Here is a 21,642-nt window from a genome sequence, read left to right as displayed (position 1 = left end):
TTGTTTTACTTCTCTATGTTTCTGGTGTCTTGCTGAGTCAGTCTGAGATCCCATTCTCTATGAACGGAGTGTTAATTAGTTTAAATGGAGAGAGCGCATTTGCACTGATGGGTCTTCTTGGAGCAAGCATCGTCCCTCACAATTTTTATATCCATTCTTATTTTGCTGGGGTACCTTTTTTCTCTTTCTATGTATCTCTCTTTTCTAATAAGTAGCAATAATTATACTAAGCAGTGAACTCTCTATTGCAGGAAAGTACATCTTCGTCAGATGTCGACAAGAGCAGCTTGTGTCAAGACCATTTGTTCGCCATCTTTGGTGTCTTCAGCGGATTTTCACTTGTAAATTATGTATTGATGAATGCAGCAGCCAGTGTGTTCCACAGTACTGGCCTTGTGGTACTGACTTTTCACGATGCCATGTCACTGATGGAGCAGGTTTGTTCTAACGAGTTTATGCTTCGTATTAGTATATAATAGATTTTTTGGGAGACAGCTTCAGAAATATCTCGTGATTATTGAATTATTTTGTTCTTGATTGTTGAGCACAGGTATTTTGTTCTTGATTGTTGAGCACAGGTATTTTGTTCTTACAAATAATATACAGTCTCATCATGTGTTATAGTGGAATAAGCCCATCTTCTTCCTTGACCAAGACTCTCCTCGGTTTTGTGACTAAAGCTCAAACCTCTTACAAGAAGCCTTACGGATTCAAGATCAATGCTTCTTACAATTTGTGTATGCCTAGTCTATAGATGAACGAGTTTAGGTGTAGCACTTAAGAGTAAGATGATCCTGTGGCTATTTAGAGTTTAGGAGATACGATTGATCTGTGTAGTCTTGTAGAACGAAGCTAGACTGAGTTCAAATTGAGATAGTGATAGGAGAAGGGAGTTTGAGCATATATTAGTCTGCTTGGAATACATTGCCAATGTTTAGAATCTGAAATCTCCTCATTGGTGCTCAGAAGTCTTACTAACCTCTAGCTTCTGTTGTCACTCTATTTCTCTGCTTCTGTTTAAAACAAACACACAAACCCAAAAGAGCCAATAAGCTAAGATGCATTGTTTAGACTGTTCTTTACATCGTCCGTGCACAGAGCTGAATAAAATCTTTGTAGAACTCAAGCTTTTGACTTGGTATAAAAATATTATCATATCTTAGCTGTGATGGATTAAACATTCAGTTGTGTAGATAAATGCAGAGGATGAATCTGGCATACATGTCTGGGATCTCCGGAAGGCCAAGGTTCCTGTCCAAGTGATTCCTGGTCATACACACTGGTATGTTTGCTTCCGTTTCCTTTTTGCAAACTTTTTTTTTTAAGTAACCAAGATCCTTGAATTTGTGCCTTTGTATGTTTCTGTCAAATTTTGAAGGACATGGGCTGTCAAGTGTAATCCTGAGTATGATGGACTGATTTTGGTACTCTACCCACTTTTCTCCTTTGTTTTATTTAACACAATCAAATCGTTCCACTTAGTAGTTATGTATGCCACACCTTGTCTTTTAGCTAAAATGTGTTGTTTTAACACAATCAAATCGTGTATTTCTTTGTTTGTAGCTCAATTTTGCATAAAGAGATATAATTTGGGGAAATTTTTTGGCCTAATCTCTGTTTTTGTGAGTAATTCAAGACCGATGAAGTAAGAGTGTTTTATATCTGAAAATTTGGCTCTTTGGTTTTTAACTAAACCTCTGATCTTTATAAGTTGAATTTTAGAATACTCGGCCACTCTATCTTTGTGTAATCCTTGCGTTAAATTTTTTTTTTCTGTTTCTGAAACTTTTATTGGCAGAAAGAAGGAGAATCCAATGCGAGAGGGTTTGGGGAACGACAAATTGGTACTGTCAGCCTCCTGACGCTATCACTTGAGTGTAGTCATCGTTAAGTTTAGTTCCTTCATTGCTTAAGGTATCCTGTAATGATATATGTTCCCTGTTATCTTGCAGATGCTTGTTCTGCATATACCTGTAAGTTCAAGTTTCTCCCTTTGCCGACAATTTTATCTACAAATTATTTTCCGTACACATGATAATTTAGTGACAGACTGATAAATCATGGAACTAAAAAGCGTGTTCATTCTTTCTCTCAGAATGTCACAATGGATCTAATGGTTAAACAAGGGGCTTCTCCTAGTACTCAAACTCAATACGTCTTTGCAGATGAGAAAACTCCATGCTTTACTGCCTCCAATCTTGAACGGTTAAAGTTTGGTCTTGAGGACTATGTATTAAGGCATGGGAACTGTTTGGATACAATGTGTGACCATTACTTCTCTGATAGGTATATAATATGTAACACTATTCTTGTTTCTGGCACATTTAATACATAACTTAGTTCGTTTCTACTAATTGAAGTGTCTGTTAAGTTATTCTGCAAGTTAAGTCTTTAAAATCTGGGTATATTTTACTTTCAGAGAGCATCTAAAAGTTGGAAGTGGAACTATACGCCATGAAGACCAACATAAGAGAGTTGGAGGGATGGTTGAAGTGGTGATTGTGATAAGTGACCTTCTAGAGACAACTCATCATTGCAGCAGATCATTCAACGGCAAAACAAAGGTTTGTTTAAGTTTCAAACTAATACAATAGCTCATAATGAGATGTAACGTATGATTGGCTGATTTTTAAAATGTTGGATTTTCCCATGTTTTATACTTTGACAACTTCTCACCTTCCCCTGTTCCACATATGGTTTGATCTTGGCGAATGTGAATGATCAAGATGAACATGTGTTTCTCGAATGAGACATTTGATGATTTGAAGGCTAAAAATGAGGTTTTCTTCTAAGCTCACATGCTCGTAAGGTGCTATATCGGTCAATCTGTTTTGAACTTTTAGTGTCAATCTCTTAAATTTCGACAGGTTTGACCAAAGATTTTGTTGTTGTTGGTGTTTATCTTTCTTAGATTTTCAGCTATGTCCCTGACCTTGCAAGATCAATAGCAGGCCTAATATTCTCCTCTAGTGACTTGGACTTCCATGGAGTTTGCTTATCGGTTCTTGGCTACACGTAAAGACTCAAAGAAAGGGAAACCTTCTTTTTTCGGTGATCCTCTTACCTTTCTTCTCAAGTCCACGCCCATTTCTTTTGATCCAGGCCCTTCAGTTCATCAATACAATTTAGGACGTCCATTCAACCCTAAAGACATGAGTATCTTCTCAGCCACCATCGCTCCACCATCAATGCCAAACAGCTAGAAACTCCAACGTTCTCCTCCATTACTTTACATATCTAGTTTCCTTTTCTGCGTATTTTATGACCGTTTGGTTCAGCATTTTGTATGGACGCATTTTCTAAGTAATAAAAAATACCGGGTTGTCGTTTGCTTCAAAACATCGTCTTGTTCTTGTGTTTCTTCTAAGTGTGTCTGGTTTCCCCTCACTTGGCTGATTCGTTGAGTCTTTTATCTTTGTGCGGATTCTCCTTAGATAAAGCCTCAAAACCGGTTACTCAATTCACTTTCATCACCACCACCTCCACACTTCCACAAGTCGTCTCGTACTAGTGTGCTCACAAGTTCGATGTGAGTCCATTCCTGTAACACTCCCTCGCATTTTCAAGGAAATCAAAAAGTTTGTAGGGTACTCAATCAGAAAGTTTGTGACTCCGTAGTTGTCCAGTTGTATTCTCGTATTCATAGTTGAACTTTTGCATTTTTTTTGTATTTCCAGTTGGACTATAATATAAATTGTTAATTAGTAGTTGACCACAAAATTTATCACTATTAATTAGCATATACAAGTAAAGCCGTAACACAATGTTTATAAAAACTTGGTTTTCATCTCTTTTGCTTCATTTGAGGTGATCACTTACTAAGTTTTTCTTATACTATAAAGAGTGTTTTATGTGAAAACGATAATATGTATTAGAAAGTGATTAATTCTTGTATTGTTGATTAAACATAGTTCTTTAATAGTTCAATATGTAAAGAAATTCGTATAAACCTTAATTATCATTTTAATATTTTATATATAAATGCAAAGCTAAATATATATTTAGTTGTACCTAGTTGAACTGAGTATTATATATTTATGTTATCTAAATATTACCCTCTATAGTTAAAATGTAATTTTGTGTGGTTATTGTTCATTACCTCTCGAAAATATAATAAATAAATAAACAATTACGAATTTCATAGGTTGTTATAGTAACATCTCTTACTTTTTCTAGTAACATCTCTTACTTGTTCCATTTCCGGTGAACAACAACGACAATATTAGCTAGGGTTGTAGAAGAAGATATGTTCAAGATGACTACAAATTTACAATAATATTGTTCATTAAAACGGATTTATGGACCTACATTAAGCAAAAGAACGTTATGTACATACACTAATCTCAAGAACATTATGTATGTATAAGTTCATATGTACGTATACGTTTATATGTATGTACACGTTCAATTTTAGGTTTAATAAACCCGAAATTACCATAATATTCTCGTCTTCTACCTCTAACATACGACTGAAAACCCTAATTTTCCCTGCCTCACTTTATTTTTTCACGACTTATGTCTATTTTTTTGGTTTCACTTGTGGGGTTTTTACTCAACTATTATAGATTTTCATCTCAATATCTGATTTCTAAATTAAAAACCTATAAAAAGTGAGTTATATAGATTTCCGAAACGATATCTTGCTCTTCCATGGATGAACCCAGAGGAAAGATTTTCGAAACTGAGTAGGCTATCACTTTAATTGTTTTGTTGTTTTTTATGGATGTTTAATGTCTTAACCAAATATGATTAGGCCCAGAACCTAGTAACTTAAAAAAAAATATATATATATATATATATATATATTATATATATATTTCTATGCGCATGACACGCAAATGGTGTACAAATATCAAATATGCATGTGACGTACTATTAATGAAGGGGTCGCAATTCTTAACTGATAGTCTTCCTTTACCACACAAGGATATAAGGAAAAGGAAAGTATTTTCGTACACCCCTATGTTAGGTGAGGTCGAAAGGTCATTATCATATATAAGATGGACTTGTGAGTTGAGAGGTTTCAAAGTTGAAAACTATAACAACTAGTCTTGATCAATTCTTTATAAGTTCTGTGAAAAGGAGGATCCGAATGGCAAAGAAAGGGGAAAGCTTGAGAGAAAACTCAAGATGGAGTCTTGTAGGCATGAACGCACTTGTCACTGGTGGTAGTAAAGGCATCGGGTCAGTCCCCATTGTCAATCTTAGCTCCCTAAATTTATGCTTGGTGATGATACTAACTGTAGTTGTGTGTCATGAATAGGGAAGCGGTAGTGGAGGAACTAGCTATATTGGGAGCAAGAGTCCACACATGTGCAACAGTGTAAGAGACGAAACTCAGCTTCAAGAACGATTACGCGAATGGCAAGCAAAAGGGTTTCAGGTCACCACTTCTGTCTGTGACGTTTCTTCTCGTGAGCAACGAGAGAAACTCATGGAAAGCGTTTCCTCTCTCTTTGATATGTCTGTATTTTGCATCTCCTTAGCCTGTATTTGTCATACATTTAGCTAGGACAACTAGTTGTTTTGCATCATTTTAGAATCTCTTTCGTACATTTTGCATGTTTAGGAAGTTTATGCATCATCCTTGCATACATTGCGCATTTCGGAGTTTTTCAGGTGTTTAGGAGACGTTGGAAGCGCAGAGGATCGAGCCACGCTCAACTTCCACAATCAAGCGCTCCTCACTTCTGCAATCGAGCGCTCCTCACTTCCGCAATCGAGCGCTCCTCACTTCCACAATCGAGCGCTCCTCACTTCCGCAATCGAGCGCTCCTCACTTCCACAATTGAGTGCTCCTCACTTCCGCAATCGAGCGCTCCTCACTTCCACAATCGAGCGCTCCTCACTTCTACAATCGAGCCATCACTGGAGCCACTCCTACTCACTCCACTCGACCTCACTCTAGGGAGAGACGACACGCGACTGGACCGCACATGTCAGGAAGACGTTCCGTCTTACGCGCTTCAGGAGATTCCCAAACCGACGCTTCACCTTGTCGTTTTAAGTTTTAGGGATTTACATGTTTTTCTATAAATACATTTTGTTAAGTCTTGGCTGAGACATCTTAGTTTTTATCTCGTTTTCTTTTGTAAGGTTTCCCTAGCCACCAAAAACGTACTCTGACTTTGTATCCTGAGATCTTTGAACTTATTCAGTATTTTGATTTGATTCCTTCTACAAAGTTGTTCTTCACATTTTTACCTTTCTAAGAATGCTTGTTTCAATGTTTTCTGAGTTTGTATTGTTGATGATGATTTTCGGATCTGAGTAGTGCGTTAGTTCTTGAGGATGGGATAGATTAGGTGGAGGATCTTAGGATGTAGAGTGTTTAAGCGTTGATTGTATGATTCCCTTCTGGACTAGAGTTAGAAATACCAGTTTCTCTCTGATCAATTGGAACTAGGTTTTAGACATTTCCGCACCCAAAAGGTGTTTGATGAAATGTCTGACCAACTAGTGCCCGAGACTTACGTTCCTAGCCTAAGAGATTAGTTGTCTAGGATGTTTGTTGATGTGAATGAACTTGTTTTTCATGCCATGCTTGATCATGTTTCTCTAGCGAGAGCTAGGTTTGGAAGTGGTTGAGTTTGAGTAGCTTTTGTCAAGAGATTGGATTAGCTAAGAAGTGATGTTCATTGTTTAGGGATAGATTGCTTGTGGCATGTTAAACACTCTGTAGACTAGGATACTCCACCGACATCAATTACTCCCATCCTCAGGACTTCTTTCTTTCTAATTTTTATTACATTCCTGGAATAGTTTCGTTTGTTCATACTTAGAATCGTTTGCGTTTTTATTCACTTTCGCTTCTTGTCATGCATTCTTGTTTCTAGTTCTGTGACTCATTTCTGTTTCGCATTTTGATCATTCTAGGACTGTTAGATAAAAACACTCTTTGAATTGGCTTAACTTGTGACTTCTTGATTGCATCTTGAGTGATAGTAAACTTTCCCAACTGGATTGACACCTTAAGTATTACAACGCATAAGGTTAATTGAGACCTACTAGGAGATACAAAAATCCTAGTATCAATTTGGCGCCGTTGCCGGGGATCGAACCCGGGTCACCCGCGTGACAGGCGGGAATACTTACCACTATACTACAAAAATCCTAGTATCAATTTGGCGCCGTTGCCATTTGGGAATCTTTTTGCTACATTTAAGATTTCAAGTTTTGCAAGATTAAGTTCTGTTACACAATCATTCTGAGTACTGACTTGCTTTGGTTTTCTGCTTGTTTGTTTTGCATCTCAGGTACCTGTTGATTGCAACCTTGCATGCACACCAGATCAAGAGGGCATCAGAATCTCCTTCCTGTGATCGATGAAATCAATCGGTTGCAACGCCCACGACAAGCTCGTCAACCCACTGATCATCCCGCACACATCACTATGGAACACCAGAATGAACCACATCAGGGACCGCGAAACATTGATGCTGGGGATGCACCGAACACTCATACTCAACGTGCTGGAATCGTCCCTCCCGCCGTGCCGAACAACAACTTCGAGATCAAAAGTGGTCTGATCACTATGATCCAAGGAAACAAGTTTCACGGGTTGCCTTTGGAGGATCCACTCCACCACTTGGACGAGTTCGACCGTCTTTGTGGTTTCACCAAGATCAACGGCGTGAGTGAGGATGGTTACAAGCTGCGCCTCTTCCCATTCTCCCTTCGAGACAAAGCTCATCAATGGGAGAAAAACCTTCCCAAGGGATCAATCACCACCTGGGATGGCTGCAAGAAGGCATTCTTGGCCAAGTTTTTCTCCAACTCTAGAATAGCCCGTCTCAGGAATGAGATTTCCAGCTTTACTCAGAAGAGCTCAGAATCATTCTGTGAAGCATGGGAGCATTTCAAGGGTTACCACAGTCAGTGCCCACACCATGGTTTCAGCAACGAGTCATTACTAAGTACTCTCTACCGTAATGTCCTTCCCAAAATACTTATGCTGCTTGACACCGCTTCTAACGGTAACTTCCTGAACAAGGACGTCGATGAAGGTTGGCAACTGGTGGAGAATCTCGCTCAGTCCGACGGCAACTACAACGAGGATTATGACCGCACATTTCGCGGCGACGCTGGGTCTGAAGAGAAGTACAAGAAGGACCTCAAGAATGTCAATGAGAAGCTTGACCGTATCTTGCTAAGCCAGCAGAGGAGCGTCCACTTCGTCTCTGAGGACGACCCTTTCCAAGTTCTAGGTGGGGAGGGTGAGCAGAGTGAAGAGATCAGCTATGTTCAGAATCAGGGTGGATACAACAAAGGTTACAACCCCTACAAGACGAACCCCAATTTGTCTTACCGAAGTACCAATGTTGCTAATCCACAAGATCAGGTGTACCCGCCTCAATAACAACAGCACGGGCAACAAAAACCTTTTGTGCCTTACAATCCGGGATACGCTCCAAAAAAACAGTTCCAGCAGGGTTACCAAGCTCCCTCAGGACCACCGCCAGGATTTCTCCCTCCACCAGTTCAGCCTACACCAACCCCAGATCAAGAACTGAAGCATATGATGCAACAAATTCTTCAAGGCCAAGCTAGCGGTTCCATGGATACTGCAAAGAAGTTCGCTGACCTTAGTCAGAGGATGGAATGTTCCTACAATGATCTGAACGTCAAATTCGAAACTCTGAATTCGAAGATAAGGGACATGGAAGGCCAATCGGCTTCTACTTCTGCACCAAAGCCTGGCCAATTCCCAGGTAAAGCTGTTCAGAACCCCAAGGAGTTTGCCAATGCCATTACGCTGAGAAGTGGGAAAACATTGCCTCCCAGGCAAGGAGTTCCAGACGTCGCTGAGGACAGTGCGGAGTTAGATGGGGAGGATTTTGGTCAGGATGACACTCAGACGGTGAACCCCGTCGAGGCAGTCAAAGATCCAATCGAGCCAGTGAAGCAATCCGAGCCTGAAGCTGTTAAGGAGCCTGCTGTTCCTGAAGACAGACCCGCGAAGTTCATCCCTCCACCGTACAAGCCTCCTCTACCATTTCCAGTGAGGTTCAAGAAGCAGCTTACTGAGAAGTACAAAGCCTTGTTCGAAAAGCAAGTCAAGGAGATTGAGTTGAGAATGCCATTGCTGGATGCATTCGCACTTGTTCCTCACTACCAGAAATTCCTCAAGGACTTGGTGATGGAGAGATCAAAAGAAGTTCAAGGCATGGTGGTACTAAGTCTTGAGTGCAGTGCAATCATCCAGAAGAAGGTTGTACCCAAGAAGCTCAAAGATCCTGGATCATTCACTCTTCCCTGCTCCATTGGACCCATGTCTTTTGAGAGGTGCTTATGTGATCTTGGCGCTTCAGTGAATCTGATGCCATTCTCTGTGGCTAAGAGGTTGGGTTTCACAAGGTTTAAGGGATGCGACATCTCCCTCATCCTTGCAGATAGATCAGTGAGACTTCCACATGGTATCTTAGAGGACTTACCTGTCAGGATCAGAGACGCGGAAGTACCAACTGACTTCGTGGTTCTGGAGATGGATGAAGAACCTAAAGATCATCTGATTTTAGGAAGACCGTTCCTAGCGACTACTGGGGCCATCATTGATGTTAGAAATGGCAAGATTGATCTTAATCTAGGCGATGACTTCATCATGAAGTTTGACATCAAGGATACTTTGAAGAAACCAACAATAGGAGGACAAGTCTTCTATATTGAAGAGATGGATAAGTTGGCTGATGAGCTGTTGGAGGAACTAGCTGAGGAGGATCATCTTAAAACTGCTCTAACCAAGGATGGAGAAGAAGGGTTCCTGCATGGGGAGACCACTTGTTACAAGAATATGCTAGATTCCCACAGAGAAACGGATGGATCAGAGGAATTCGAGCAGCTATCTGACCCAAAGGAGGTACGTGCAGTTGAGACAGAGAGTTCAGAACGTGATATCTCCCACTCGACCGCGATCATTCCAGACTCCCATGCTGACGACTGGTCGGAACTGAAAGCTCCGAAGGTAGAACTCAAAACTCTCCCTTCCGGACTCAGGTACGTTTTTCTGGGAACAAATTCTACTTATCCTGTTATAGTGAATGCTAGGTTGAGTGATGATGAATTGGGGTTGCTAGTAACTGAGCTAAAAAAGTTTAGAAAAGCCATAGGTTATTCTTTAGATGATATCAAAGGAATCTCACCTAGTCTTTGCAGTTGGATCAATCTTGAAAATGAGTCTTATGCTAGTATTGAACCCCAAAGAAGATTGAACCCTAATCTGAAAGAAGTAGTAAAGAAAGAAATCCTAAAACTGCTTGATGCTGGAGTTATCTATCCTATCTCTGATAGTACTTGGGTATCTCCAGTGCACTGTGTACCTAAGAAGGGAGGCATAACTGTGATCAAAAACGACAAAAATGAGTTAATCCCAACTAGAACCATCACAGGACATAGGATGTGTATAGATTATAGGAAGTTGAATGCTGTATCTAGGAAAGATCATTTTCCTCTACCTTTCATTGATCAAATGTTGGAAAGACTAGCTAGTCATCCCTATTATTGTTTCCTTGATGGGTATAGTGGATTCTTCCAAATCCCTATTCACCCAAATGATCAGGAAAAGACAACCTTTACTTGTCCCTATGGCACTTTTGCCTACAGACGCATGCCATTTGGCTTGTGCAATGCTCCTGCCACCTTTCAGAGGTGCATGACTTCAATTTTCTCGGATTTAATTGAGGAGTCAGTGGAAGTGTTTATGGATGACTTCTCTGTATACGGTTCCACTTTCTCCTCCTGTTTGTTGAATCTGTGCAGGGTATTGACGCGATGTGAGGAGACGAACCTGGTGCTGAACTGGGAGAAGTGCCATTTCATGGTTGAAGAAGGGATTGTTCTGGGACACAAAATTTCTGAGAAAGGGATTGAGGTTGACAAAGCTAAGATTGAGGTCATGGTTCAGCTTCAACCGCCTAAGACAGTGAAGGACATCAGGAGTTTTCTGGGACATGCTGGGTTTTACAGGAGATTCATCAAGGACTTCTCAAAAATTGCAAGACCTTTGACAAGGTTGCTGTGCAAGGAGGTTGAGTTCGAATTTGATGCAGCATGTTTGGAAGCCTTCAGCAAGATCAAGGAAGCCTTGGTTTCAGCACCCATAGTGCAAGCTCCTAATTGGGATCATCCTTTTGAGATCATGTGTGATGCTTCAGACTTTGCAGTTGGAGCAGTTCTGGGACAGCGAATTGACAAGAAGCTTCATGTCATCTACTATGCCAGTCGCACCTTGGACGAGACCCATGGAAGGTATGCTACCACAGAAAAGGAACTCCTAGCAGTTGTGTTTGCATTCGAAAAATTCAGGAGTTATCTTGTGGGTTCGAAAGTCATTGTGTATACTGATCATGCCGCTCTGAGACACATCTACTCGAAGAAGGATACCAAACCGAGACTGTTGAGATGGATCCTGCTTCTCCAAGAGTTTGACATGGAGATAGTAGACAAGAAAGGAATAGAAAATGGAGTTGCAGACCACTTGTCAAGGATGAGGATTGAAGATGCTGTTCCAATTGATGACTCAATGCCTGAGGAACAACTTCTCGTCACCCAGGTTTGTGAGCGGATGCATGACACAGGGGTTGAGAACCTAAAAATCAGATGCATGGCGATCACTTCTGAGACTGCACCATGGTATGCAGATGTCGTGAATTACAAGGTTTGTGGAGAAGTTCCTGATAACATGGATCCCTACAGGAAGAAGAAATTTTTCAGGGAGGTCAACCACTACTTCTGGGATGAGCCCTATCTGTACAAAAGAGGTTCTGACGGTCTGTTCAGAAGATGCATAGCCGAAGGGGAAGTGCAGGGAGTGCTTGAGCACTGTCACGGCTCCACCTATGGAGGTCACTTCGCCACGTTCAAGACAGCTCAGAAGGTTCTTCAAGCAGGCCTCTGGTGGCCAACCTTGTTCAAAGACGCTCACAGTTTCATCGCCAAATGTGATGCTTGTCAAAGGATGGGCAACATCACGAGAAGGAATGAGATGCCCCAGAATCCGATCCTGGAAGTAGAAATATTTGATGTTTGGGGTATAGACTTCCTGGGACCTTTCAACCCTCCATCTAATGGTAACGTCTACATTCTGGTAGCAGTTGATTACGTTTCCAAGTGGGTTGAAGCCATTGCCAGTCCGACCAATGATCACAAGGTAGTTCTGAAGCTGTTCAAAAGTATAATCTTTCTAAGGTACGGGATACCCAGAGCAGTGATCAGCGATGGTGGTACTCATTTTGTCAACAAGGTGTTTGAGAGTATGCTGCGAAAATACGGGGTCAAGCACAAGGTGTCTACTGCGTACCACCCTCAGACCAGCGGACAGGTAGAAGTCTCGAATAAGCAGATTAAAGGTATCTTGTCAAGGATTGTTGGGGTTTCGAAGAAAGATTGGTCTGTGAAGCTGGACGAGACTCTCTGGGCGTACAGAACAGCATTCAAGACGCCAATAGGCAGAACACCATTTCAGCTGGTTTATGGTAAAGCATGTCATCTCCCTGTAGAGGTTGAGTACAAGGCGCTTTGGGCTATTAAGTTGCTGAACTTGGACATTGACACAGCTCAAGCTAAGAGAACTCTAGACATCCATGAGCTGGAAGAAATACGACTTGATGCTTATGAGAGCTCTAAGATTTACAAGGAAAGGACAAAGAATTTTCATGACAAGAAGATTATTGTCAAGGAGCTCAAGACTGGGGATCAGGTTTTGCTTTTCAACTCCAAACTTAAGTTATTTCCTGGAAAGCTTAAGTCTAGGTGGTCTGGACCTTTTGACATCAAGGAAGTTCTACCATTCGAAGCCATCACTCTCCTGAACAAAGATGGTAGTAAATTCACTGTAAATGGTCAGAGAGTCAAGAAATATTTAGCTGACCAAGTCCGACCAGAGGGGTTTTCTGTACTCCTCCATGAACCCCAAAAAGCATAAAAAGCTGAAAAGTCAAGCTAGGGACTTTAAACAAGCTCACTTGGGAGGAAGTCCCAAAGGTATCACTGTAAATATTTTTAGGATTCTTGTGTTTTTAATTTTTGTTTTTGGTTTTCTGTGTTCAGGAATCTACAGAAGGGAGTGTGTGCAACAAGGATAGAGTATACAGAGAAAAGCAGAGTGAAAAAAGAGAGGGTGATTTAAAAAAAAAAAAAAAAAAAAAAAAAAAAAAACGAACAATCAAGGAAAAGAAATCGATCCACTTGCTCCTCTCCTTTTTTCTCCCCACGTGAAAGCAGAGTGAATTATCAACTCCCCATCATCTCACTTCCCATCCTTCTTGTCCCCTCCCAACAAACACATCACTTTATGTCTTGTTTCTTCCCATCACTCCACCACTCCTCCTTCTTTCCTCTTCTTTAAATTCCACTCTCACCTCCCTTCACTCTTCACCCCTACCAAACAAACACTCTCCTCACGACCATTATTATTCCACTCCCTCATAACTCTTTGTTTTTGTTCTCACTTTGTTCTGTTTACCTCTGCTCACTCTCCATCTTCGACCTGCTGCAGTTCACTCTCCATCTTCTCGCCGAAGCTCCACGCTCTAGTTCATCTCGCACTTTAGAACCGCCTCCGCCAACTATTCGAGCCGTCGTGTCGTTGCATCCGCCCAAGCAAGCTTCAACACCGCTCGATCAGCCATCCGGTGAAGTAGCGTGTCACGTTCTCATAGCGACAATCGAGCTGTGTCCAGGTTGCATCAATCGAGCTGTGTCCAGGGAGCGTCAATCGAGCTGTGTCCAGGGAGCGTCAATCGAGCTGTGTCCAGGGAGCGTCAATCGAGCTGTGTCCAGGGAGCGTCAATCGAGCTGTGTCCAGGGAGCGTCAATCGAGCTGTGCCCAGGGAGCGTCAATCGAGCTGTGTCCAGGAGCGTTAATCGAGCCGTCGTTGTGACCACTCGACGCGTCCGCCGTTGAACTCGTCAATCGAGCCGTGTCCACGAAGCACTAATCGAGCCGTCGTCGTGACCACTTGACGCGTCCGCCGTTGAACTCGTCAATCGAGCCGTGTCCACGAAGCACCAATCGAGCCGTTCTCAAACCCTCAATCGAGCTGTCTTCAACGCGCGTTCATTCTCTTACAATCGAGCCACTCTCGATTCTCTCCTTTGCCAAACAAATCGAGCCTACCACCATCTTGTCATCCACTCGATCGGTTATCTCTCTCTTAGCACTTTTCATTTTCAACTTGGTTTTGTTATTAGCACACTAACCTATTAACGCTTAATTTTGAGTTTACATGTTTCAAAGAAACAGAAAAAGTACAGAACTTATACACGAGATGAGAGAGGCATACGGTTGTGTTGCTGGAGAACGTTCATCCCCCGAATCCATGGCAAGGCGTTTCATGAAAATGAAGAACATGGTTGACGAGGTTGTTGGGGGTTCAGAGCAAGCAGCGGGTTCGAGCAAACTAGACACACCGCTCTCTAAGAGCAAGAGTCGCGGGAAGAGACTGGCGCAAGCTTCAAACTCAAGAGAGGAGGGCAGTGACTAAGAGGAGGAGGAACCTAAGTTGCGCTCCGACCAAGCTCCCAGGAAATATGTAAGACGGAGGAGCGCTGAGACGAAACTAACTCCCAAGGAATACTATGATTTGTTCCAGCAGTTGGAGTTCGCTGGAACAAGATATCCCCATGTTGAGACTATGCAGCAACTCGGGATTTTGGAGGATGTTCAATATCTGTTTAGGTGGTGCCATCTGGAGAGAATCATGAACACGCCCAAAAACGGATATAGGGAGGAGACAATTCAGTTCCTCTGTACTCTGGAGACGCACCTGTATGCGGATGAGCCGGGAATGATGTCTGATGGAGGTCTGGGCTACATTACATTTCGCGTTCACGGCCAGTTCTACAATCTCACCTTCAGAACCGTCGAAGAGATGTTTGGATTTCCCAGCGGAACGGGGACTACGCCGCAGTTTGATCGGGATGAGATGTCCGCACTCTGGGCAACGATTGGGAGCACGCCCTCATTCACTTCATCGAAGACAAAAGCACTAAACGTGCGAAGCCCAGTGTTGTGTTACTTCCAGAAGGCGGTCAGCAATGCATTTTACGCCAAAGAGATTAAGGGATACATGACGAATGGCGAGCTTGAGATGATCGATCTGGCGCTTAAGGGACTCTCTTTCACTGCCATGGATTGTACCGCGCTGCAAGGTGACATATCCAACACTTCCGTCTCCCTTTACCTTATCAACTACATGATGACATACAAGAATAGGGTCTCGCGAGTCAGCAACAACCACACTCCCGGAGTGATGTGCATGGGAGGCGTAGTAACTTGGTTCCTTCAGGCTGCTGGTGTTCCCCTAAACTCTGAGTCATACCTACCACGTTGGATTGACATCAACAACCTGCGATAGTTGCGCACTCTGGAGCGGGGTCTGAGACAGGGACGGTTGATCTACAAGTTTGTGCATCCTGTGGTCGGTCCCTCGAGATTACTCGTCCCTTGCGTTGAGTTGACTTCACTCTTAGGGAGAGAGCATATCGAGTTTATCCCTCCCACGGATCTCTTATACAATTCTGAAGCTGAAGGGGATCATGGAGACGTTGTGGAAACATGCGCCGAGCCAATGGAAGAGGACACAGAGGAATACCGCCCAGAGGAGTACCGCCCAGAGCAGTTCCACTTCGAGGAGTACTCGGATCCGAGAATGTCCAAGGGGGTCAGAGCAGCTCATCATAGACTCAACCTGCTTCAACAATGGGGGAAGACCAGAGACAAAACGTTGAGCCGTTTCACAAAGACTGTCATGAACTTCATGCGTAAGTTTAGCTGTTCCACTTCCACAACCGCGGTCCCTAGGTCTATCCCTGAGGATACCAGACCAATGTCAGGACGCCCTTCCGCGAACCTAGAGCGAACACCTTCTCCGATTCCATCCCCAGCACGTCAATCTTCATATGTGCCACGGCAGCGCCAACCTTCTCCCGTCCCTTCACGCCACTCGTCACATGAATCAGGGAGAGAAGGGGACACGGTTTGCGTGGTTCAAGAGCCTCCTCAAGTCGTCGATCAGCACGTCGTTCTGCAGCTCAAGCTGAGCAAGAGGTTGAGCAACAAGTTGGGCAGCAAGGTGATTATCAGCCTACGGATGTGGTAGTATTAGTCTCGGACCATGGCGAATCCAGAGTCGATGACATGCAGTGCGACAGCAGCCGAACACTTATCAGAACACGCAAGCGGTTGAGCATCAAGTCGACCAACCAGGTGAGACCACTACTGCGGATCCCGAACACGGTGAAGGACAGAGCCAGTACCACGCACCAACTCCTTGGGCGAGTTCAGACTCCTTCTTCTACTACTGAGGTACTCCGACCTTTCCTTTGTACATACCATTTCATTCCTACATTGTTTCTGTTGTGATTCTTAAATCCTCCTGCAATTTTCTTACACAGGAGACTGTGTAATTTAAGTTTGGGGGAGGGTTTGAGATGATGTATTTGATGTTGTGTTCTGTGATTCTTATTTTAATTTTTGCATCATATCATGTTTGAGTTTGCATCCATCTATTGCATTAAAAAAAAAAAAAAAAAAAAAATGAAAATTTCCACACAAACAGAGTGTTCATGTAGTTTGCACTTGCATATTAGGATTGAGTCTAGGTTTATTCATATAGGGTTGTTGCATTTAGCATAGGGGTTGATGATGATTGTAACCTTGTTAGCATGCTCGATTCAATAGGATAGGATCAAGGCCCTTGTTATTAGTTCTTTGATGCTTGTTGATTGAACTTTAAAATGTAAGATTGAAGCATGTTTTGAATTGATATCATTCTCTATCTACCTGAACCTAATCCTTACTTGCAATTATCATGTGATGCATTGAAGTTGAACTCATGGATACCATACACATACTTGGATTGTCTTTCACATTTTTACCACCCTTGTCAATCCAAGTAGCTGATTCCCATCTTTGGAACAATTCCCCGCACCCTTAACCAACCGTTCTTTCAAGCCAAATGTATTCTTGAGTGTCAGGCCTTTTCCGAGTTGAGCTTGTTAGAAAGTGTTAGGTTCTAACCGACAAGAGTAGGATCCTGTGTAGTTCTAGTTCGCGTTATCCGGACTAGTAGGACTAGGTGAGAACTCGAATTTTGGGTATTGGGTATGGATTTGTGCAGAAAAGTAAAGAGGTAGAAAGTCTTTAGGAGGGGGATGTGTTTACATAGTTTACAAGTCTAGTAAAGGATTTGGGTTGAGCAAAGTAAAAAGAGTTATTGGTTCTGGGCATAAAATAAAAAGATTAGACAAAGAAAAGAAAAGAAAAAAATGCTTAAGTTGTCTAGAGTCCCTAGAAGAAAAGAAAACGAACCATAGTGATAATAAAGATTTCCCAATCCGCTAGAATGAAAAGAAGTGAACTCCTCCTAAGACTAAGTGTAAAAAGTTTGAGATGAAGTTTCTGATGAAGGGTAGAGATAGGACCAACTTCAGTTTGGAGTGTTCTTTGGGTAGACAGGGCGCTGCTCTTGTATGTATCAGTTGGTTTCAACCTTTAGCCTTCTCTTAAGCTCAACTCCTTTTCGTGAGAGAACCTTGTTCTGTATTGATAAAACCACGTGATGAGGAGACCATCTATGTCTCGAACCTTTACCCTAGCCAAATGAGTTCAATAACATTGCTTAGCTTGATTCACGGTTCTCTGTTAATGAATGTTAAAGGGGATGATTGATTGGATTGCATGTGTAGATTTGAAATAAAGTTCCTTCACCATGCATCATAGAACTAAAAACAAGGACCTTGATTCTAACTACTCTATTCAGCATGTTTTAGGTTCTGAGACCCCATCTTCACACCTCTCTTCCATACTTTGTTCTTGATAGTTTGCTTGAGGGCAAGCAAAGAATAAGTTTGGGGGAGTTGATATGTCTGTATTTTGCATCTCCTTAGCCTGTATTTGTCATACATTTAGCTAGGACAACTAGTTGTTTTGCATCATTTTAGAACCTCTTTCGTACATTTTGCATGTTTAGGAAGTTTATGCATCATCCTTGCATAGATTGCGCATTTCGGAGTTTTTCAGGTGTTTAGGAGACGTTGGAAGCGCAGAGGATCGAGCCACGCTCAACTTCCACAATCAAGCGCTCCTCACTTCTGCAATCGAGCGCTCCTCACTTCCGCAATCGAGCGCTCCTCACTTCCACAATCGAGCGCTCCTCACTTCCGCAATCGAGCGCTCCTCACTTCCACAATTAAGCGCTCCTCACTTCCCAATCGAGCGCTCCTCACTTCCACAATCGAGCGCTCCTCACTTCTACAATCGAGCCATCATTGGAGCCACTCCTACTCACTCCACTCGACCTCACTCTAGGGAGAGACGACACGCGACTGGACCGCACATATCAGGAAGACGTTCCGTCTTACGCGCTTCAGGAGATTCCCAAACCGACGCTTCACCTTGTCGTTTTAAGTTTTAGGGATTTACATGTTTTTCTATAAATACATTTTGTTAAGTCTTGGCTGAGACATCTTAGTTTTTATCTCGTTTTCTTTTGTAAGGTTTCCCTAGCCACCAAAAACGTACTCTGACTTTGTATCCTGAGATCTTTGAACTTATTCAGTATTTTGATTTGATTCCTTCTACAAAGTTGTTCTTCACATTTTTACCTATCTAAGAATGCTTGTTTCAATGTTTTCTCAGTTTGTATTGTTGATGATGATTTTCGGATCTGAGTAGTGCGTTAGTTCTTGAGGATGGGATAGATTAGGTGGAGGATCTTAGGATGTAGAGTGTTTAAGCGTTGATTGTATGATTCCCTTCTGGACTAGAGTTAGAAATACTAGTTTCTCTCTGATCAATTGGAACTAGGTTGTAGACATTTCCGCACCCAAAAGGTGTTTGATGAAATGTCTGACCAACTAGTGCCAGAGACTTACGTTCCTAGCCTAAGAGATTAGTTGTCTAGGATGTTTGTTGATGTGAATGAACTTGTTTTTCATGCCATGCTTGATCATGTTTCTCTAGCGAGAGCTAGGTTTGGAAGTGGTTCAGTTTGAGTAGCTTTTGTCAAGAGATTGGATTAGCTAAGAAGTGATGTTTATTGTTTAGGGATAGATTGCTTGTGGCATGTTAAACACTCTGTAGACTAGGATACTCCACCGACATCAATTACTCCCATCCTCAGGACTTCTTTCTTTCTGATTTTTATTACATTCCTGGAACAATTTCGTTTGTTCATGCTTAGAATCGTTTGTGTTTTTATTCACTTTCGCTTCTTGTCATGCATTCTTGTTTCTAGTTCTGTGACTCATTTCTGTTTCGCATTTTGATCATTCTAGGACTGTTAGATAAAAACACTCTTTGAATTGGCTTAACTTGTGACTTCTTGATTGCATCTTGAGTGATAGTAAACTTTCCCAACTGGATTGACACCTTAAGTATTACAACGCATAAGGTTAATTGAGACCTACTAGGAGATACAAAAATCCTAGTATCACTCTTCCAAGAAAAACTCAACATCCTAGTAAGTATACATATATAAGCTTCTCCCCCTCCGGCTTGGAATCTAAAAGCACCAATTCATGTAGTATATTATATAGGTCAACAATGCGGGAACACTAATAGTTAAGCCAACCACGGAATATACAGCAGAGGAATTCTCTTTTGTAATGGCTACAAATCTGGAGTCAACTTTCCATCTCACACAACTCGCGCACCCTTTATTGAAAGCTTCTGGCTCTGGGAGCATCGTGCTCATGTCTTCTGCAGCTGGAGTTGTGCATGTTAGTGTTGGATCCATCTATGGAGCAACCAGAGGTACAGGATATATGTACATCCTTAACAAAGCATTTTCCCTTAGGTTATGATGCTTACTTAAGGACTAAATTACGCATATATAAAGTAATTTAGGAGCCATGAATCAGCTGGCTAGAAACTTAGCTTGTGAATGGGCGAGTGACAACATAAGGACTAACTCTCTTTGCCCTTGGTATATCACAACTCCTTTAACTAACAATGTAAGGCCAAAATAAAAACCTTCTCCTTATTAATATGAAAAAACAAAAAAGATTACGTATCATAATTTATGTTAACTCATGTGAAAAATTCTTAGTATCTGAATGACGAAAAGATTATAAAAGGAGCCGAGCGTAGGACAGCGGTAGGACGTACCGGAGAGGCAAATGAAGTCTCATCGCTTGTAGCATTTCTATGTCTTCCTGCAGCTTCCTATATAACAGGTCAAACTATTTGCGTTGATGGAGGTGCCACAGTCAACGGATTTTCCTTCAAGCCTCTGCCTTAAAACACATATATTTGCATTTGTTCGGATCATATTTTAAATATCAAAACCTACAAGTTATATAAAATGTCTCAATGGTCAATATGTAATTTAATGTAATTTAGATGAGTCCATAAATCCATATATTCTATTTCTTAGAGACACTTGTATATTTATGCTTGCAGGACGTGTTTGTTGTGTATAGCCCTGGGTATATTACCCGGACCCGAAACCCGAATCCGAACCCAACCCGAAGTGGATGGTTCGGTTAGGGTTCGGATATTGTATAAAACCCGATCGGGTTCAATACCTCTGAGGTTCGGATATCCGAATGCCCACCCAAACTAACCCAAATTAAATGTAAAAATATATATTTTAGGGGATTTGAACCCACAACCATGAACATTTACAGATACATCATTAACCATTTTGCCACTTCAGTTTCTCTGTCTCAAAAAGAAATGTTAAATATTTATATATACAAATTTTCTAAAATTTATAAAAAAAATAAAAATTAGTTTTTTTTTTTTTTTGTTCATGGTTCGATTGAGTTCGAGTATATCCGAATAACTCGAACCCGAACAGGTATTACCCGAACCCGAACCCGAAAGTATAGAAAACCCGAACGGGTTCTATATGTCTAAACCCGAAAACCCGAACCCGATCGGGTTCGGGAACCCGAATGCCCAGGGCTAGTTGTGTACTTGTGTTGTGTCCATATGTAGGATCCCAGTGGTCAACTCTACCTGAATCAATGTTCCTGTAATTCATGTGAGCATTAAATTGAGTTTTTCAGTAGGAGAGAGCTGTATATTATACTCCCTCCGTTCTAATTTAACTGTCGTTTTAAGGTTTTTGCACATAAATTAAGGAAACTATTAAATTTTATGTTTTGCCCTTTATTAATATATTTTATAATTTTTTCATGGGAAGTTGACTCTAATAGTACATATAAGTTGGGTTATTACTCGTTTGGTGAAAAATTGGGTATGGTTTTTAATGGCCAAGTTGCCCTTGGACGGACGTTGGTGCAAAAAAGAAATAACTAAGGATGCCATTTTATGTAAATGCCACGTATGTATGTTTTGGAGGGAAAATTTCCCGCTTCTGCAAAACTGTATGGAGCTAGTAACGGTAGACTTAGAAAAGAATAGTAGAGTTATGTGATAGAGATAAGTAGAAATGGTAAGTTTCCATCGTAGACTTTATCTAGTTGATGGTAGACTAATTAGTAGGTAGAGTTACATGATAGAGTTTCTAATCCCGGTAGAGTAACGCGATAGAGTTTTATGTAATTACGGTAGACTTGTGGATGCGGTAGAATTGAGTAGGAGATATAACGTACCATAACGGTACACTTGAAATGTGTAGTAGATTTAAACGATAGATTTTCCATTAGTGTGGTAGAGTAACCTTAGTTATAGTA

General features: G+C 41.6%; 1 protein-coding gene, 1 non-coding gene and 1 pseudogene across 3 annotated transcripts; 2 read left to right on the top strand and 1 right to left on the bottom strand.

Annotated features, from left to right (window-relative positions):
• The first annotated feature begins 660 nt into the window (after nt 1-660).
• Nucleotides 661-3,339, top strand: LOC104786760 (type 2 DNA topoisomerase 6 subunit B-like). 2 transcript variants are annotated; one of them, XM_087450639.1, is made up of 6 exons: nt 1,600-1,844; nt 1,953-1,973; nt 2,096-2,286; nt 2,420-2,564; nt 2,727-2,809; nt 2,912-3,339. In XM_087450639.1, exons 1-5 carry the CDS (start codon nt 1,815-1,817, stop codon nt 2,790-2,792), a joined length of 453 nt encoding a protein of 150 aa, XP_087306765.1. In that variant the 5' UTR covers nt 1,600-1,814; the 3' UTR covers nt 2,793-2,809; nt 2,912-3,339. The 2 variants fall into 2 exon arrangements, 1 of the variants encoding a protein (XP_087306765.1); XR_015557437.1 differs by lacking the exons at nt 1,600-1,844; nt 1,953-1,973; nt 2,096-2,286 and adding an exon at nt 661-1,282 and having other exon boundaries at nt 2,420-2,809.
• Nucleotides 3,340-5,074: 1,735 nt separating this feature from the next.
• LOC104786762 (senescence-associated protein 13-like) lies at nt 5,075-20,240 on the top strand (annotated as a pseudogene).
• LOC147943704 (small nucleolar RNA R71) lies at nt 7,790-7,896 on the bottom strand. The gene has a single exon (XR_015558650.1). It is a non-coding gene; the product is annotated as a small nucleolar RNA R71 (small nucleolar RNA).
• Nucleotides 20,241-21,642: the final 1,402 nt, after the last annotated feature.

Source organism: Camelina sativa, chromosome 5, assembly GCF_030686135.1.
Source record: "Camelina sativa cultivar CO46 ecotype springtype chromosome 5, ASM3068613v1".
NCBI classification, from domain to species: domain Eukaryota; kingdom Viridiplantae; phylum Streptophyta; class Magnoliopsida; order Brassicales; family Brassicaceae; genus Camelina; species Camelina sativa.
This window is presented reverse-complemented; position numbering and strand designations above follow the sequence as displayed.

Excerpts from the sequence above, each read along its gene's own strand:
- LOC104786760 (XM_087450639.1), top strand. The coding sequence starts at position 1,815 with ATGCGAGAGGGTTTGGGGAACGACAAATTG. Across the intron at positions 1,845-1,952 it reads GTTTGGGGAACGACAAATTG|ATGCTTGTTCTGCATATACC; the intron begins GTACTGTCAGCC and ends GTTATCTTGCAG. Across the intron at positions 2,287-2,419 it reads GACCATTACTTCTCTGATAG|AGAGCATCTAAAAGTTGGAA; the intron begins GTATATAATATG and ends TTTTACTTTCAG.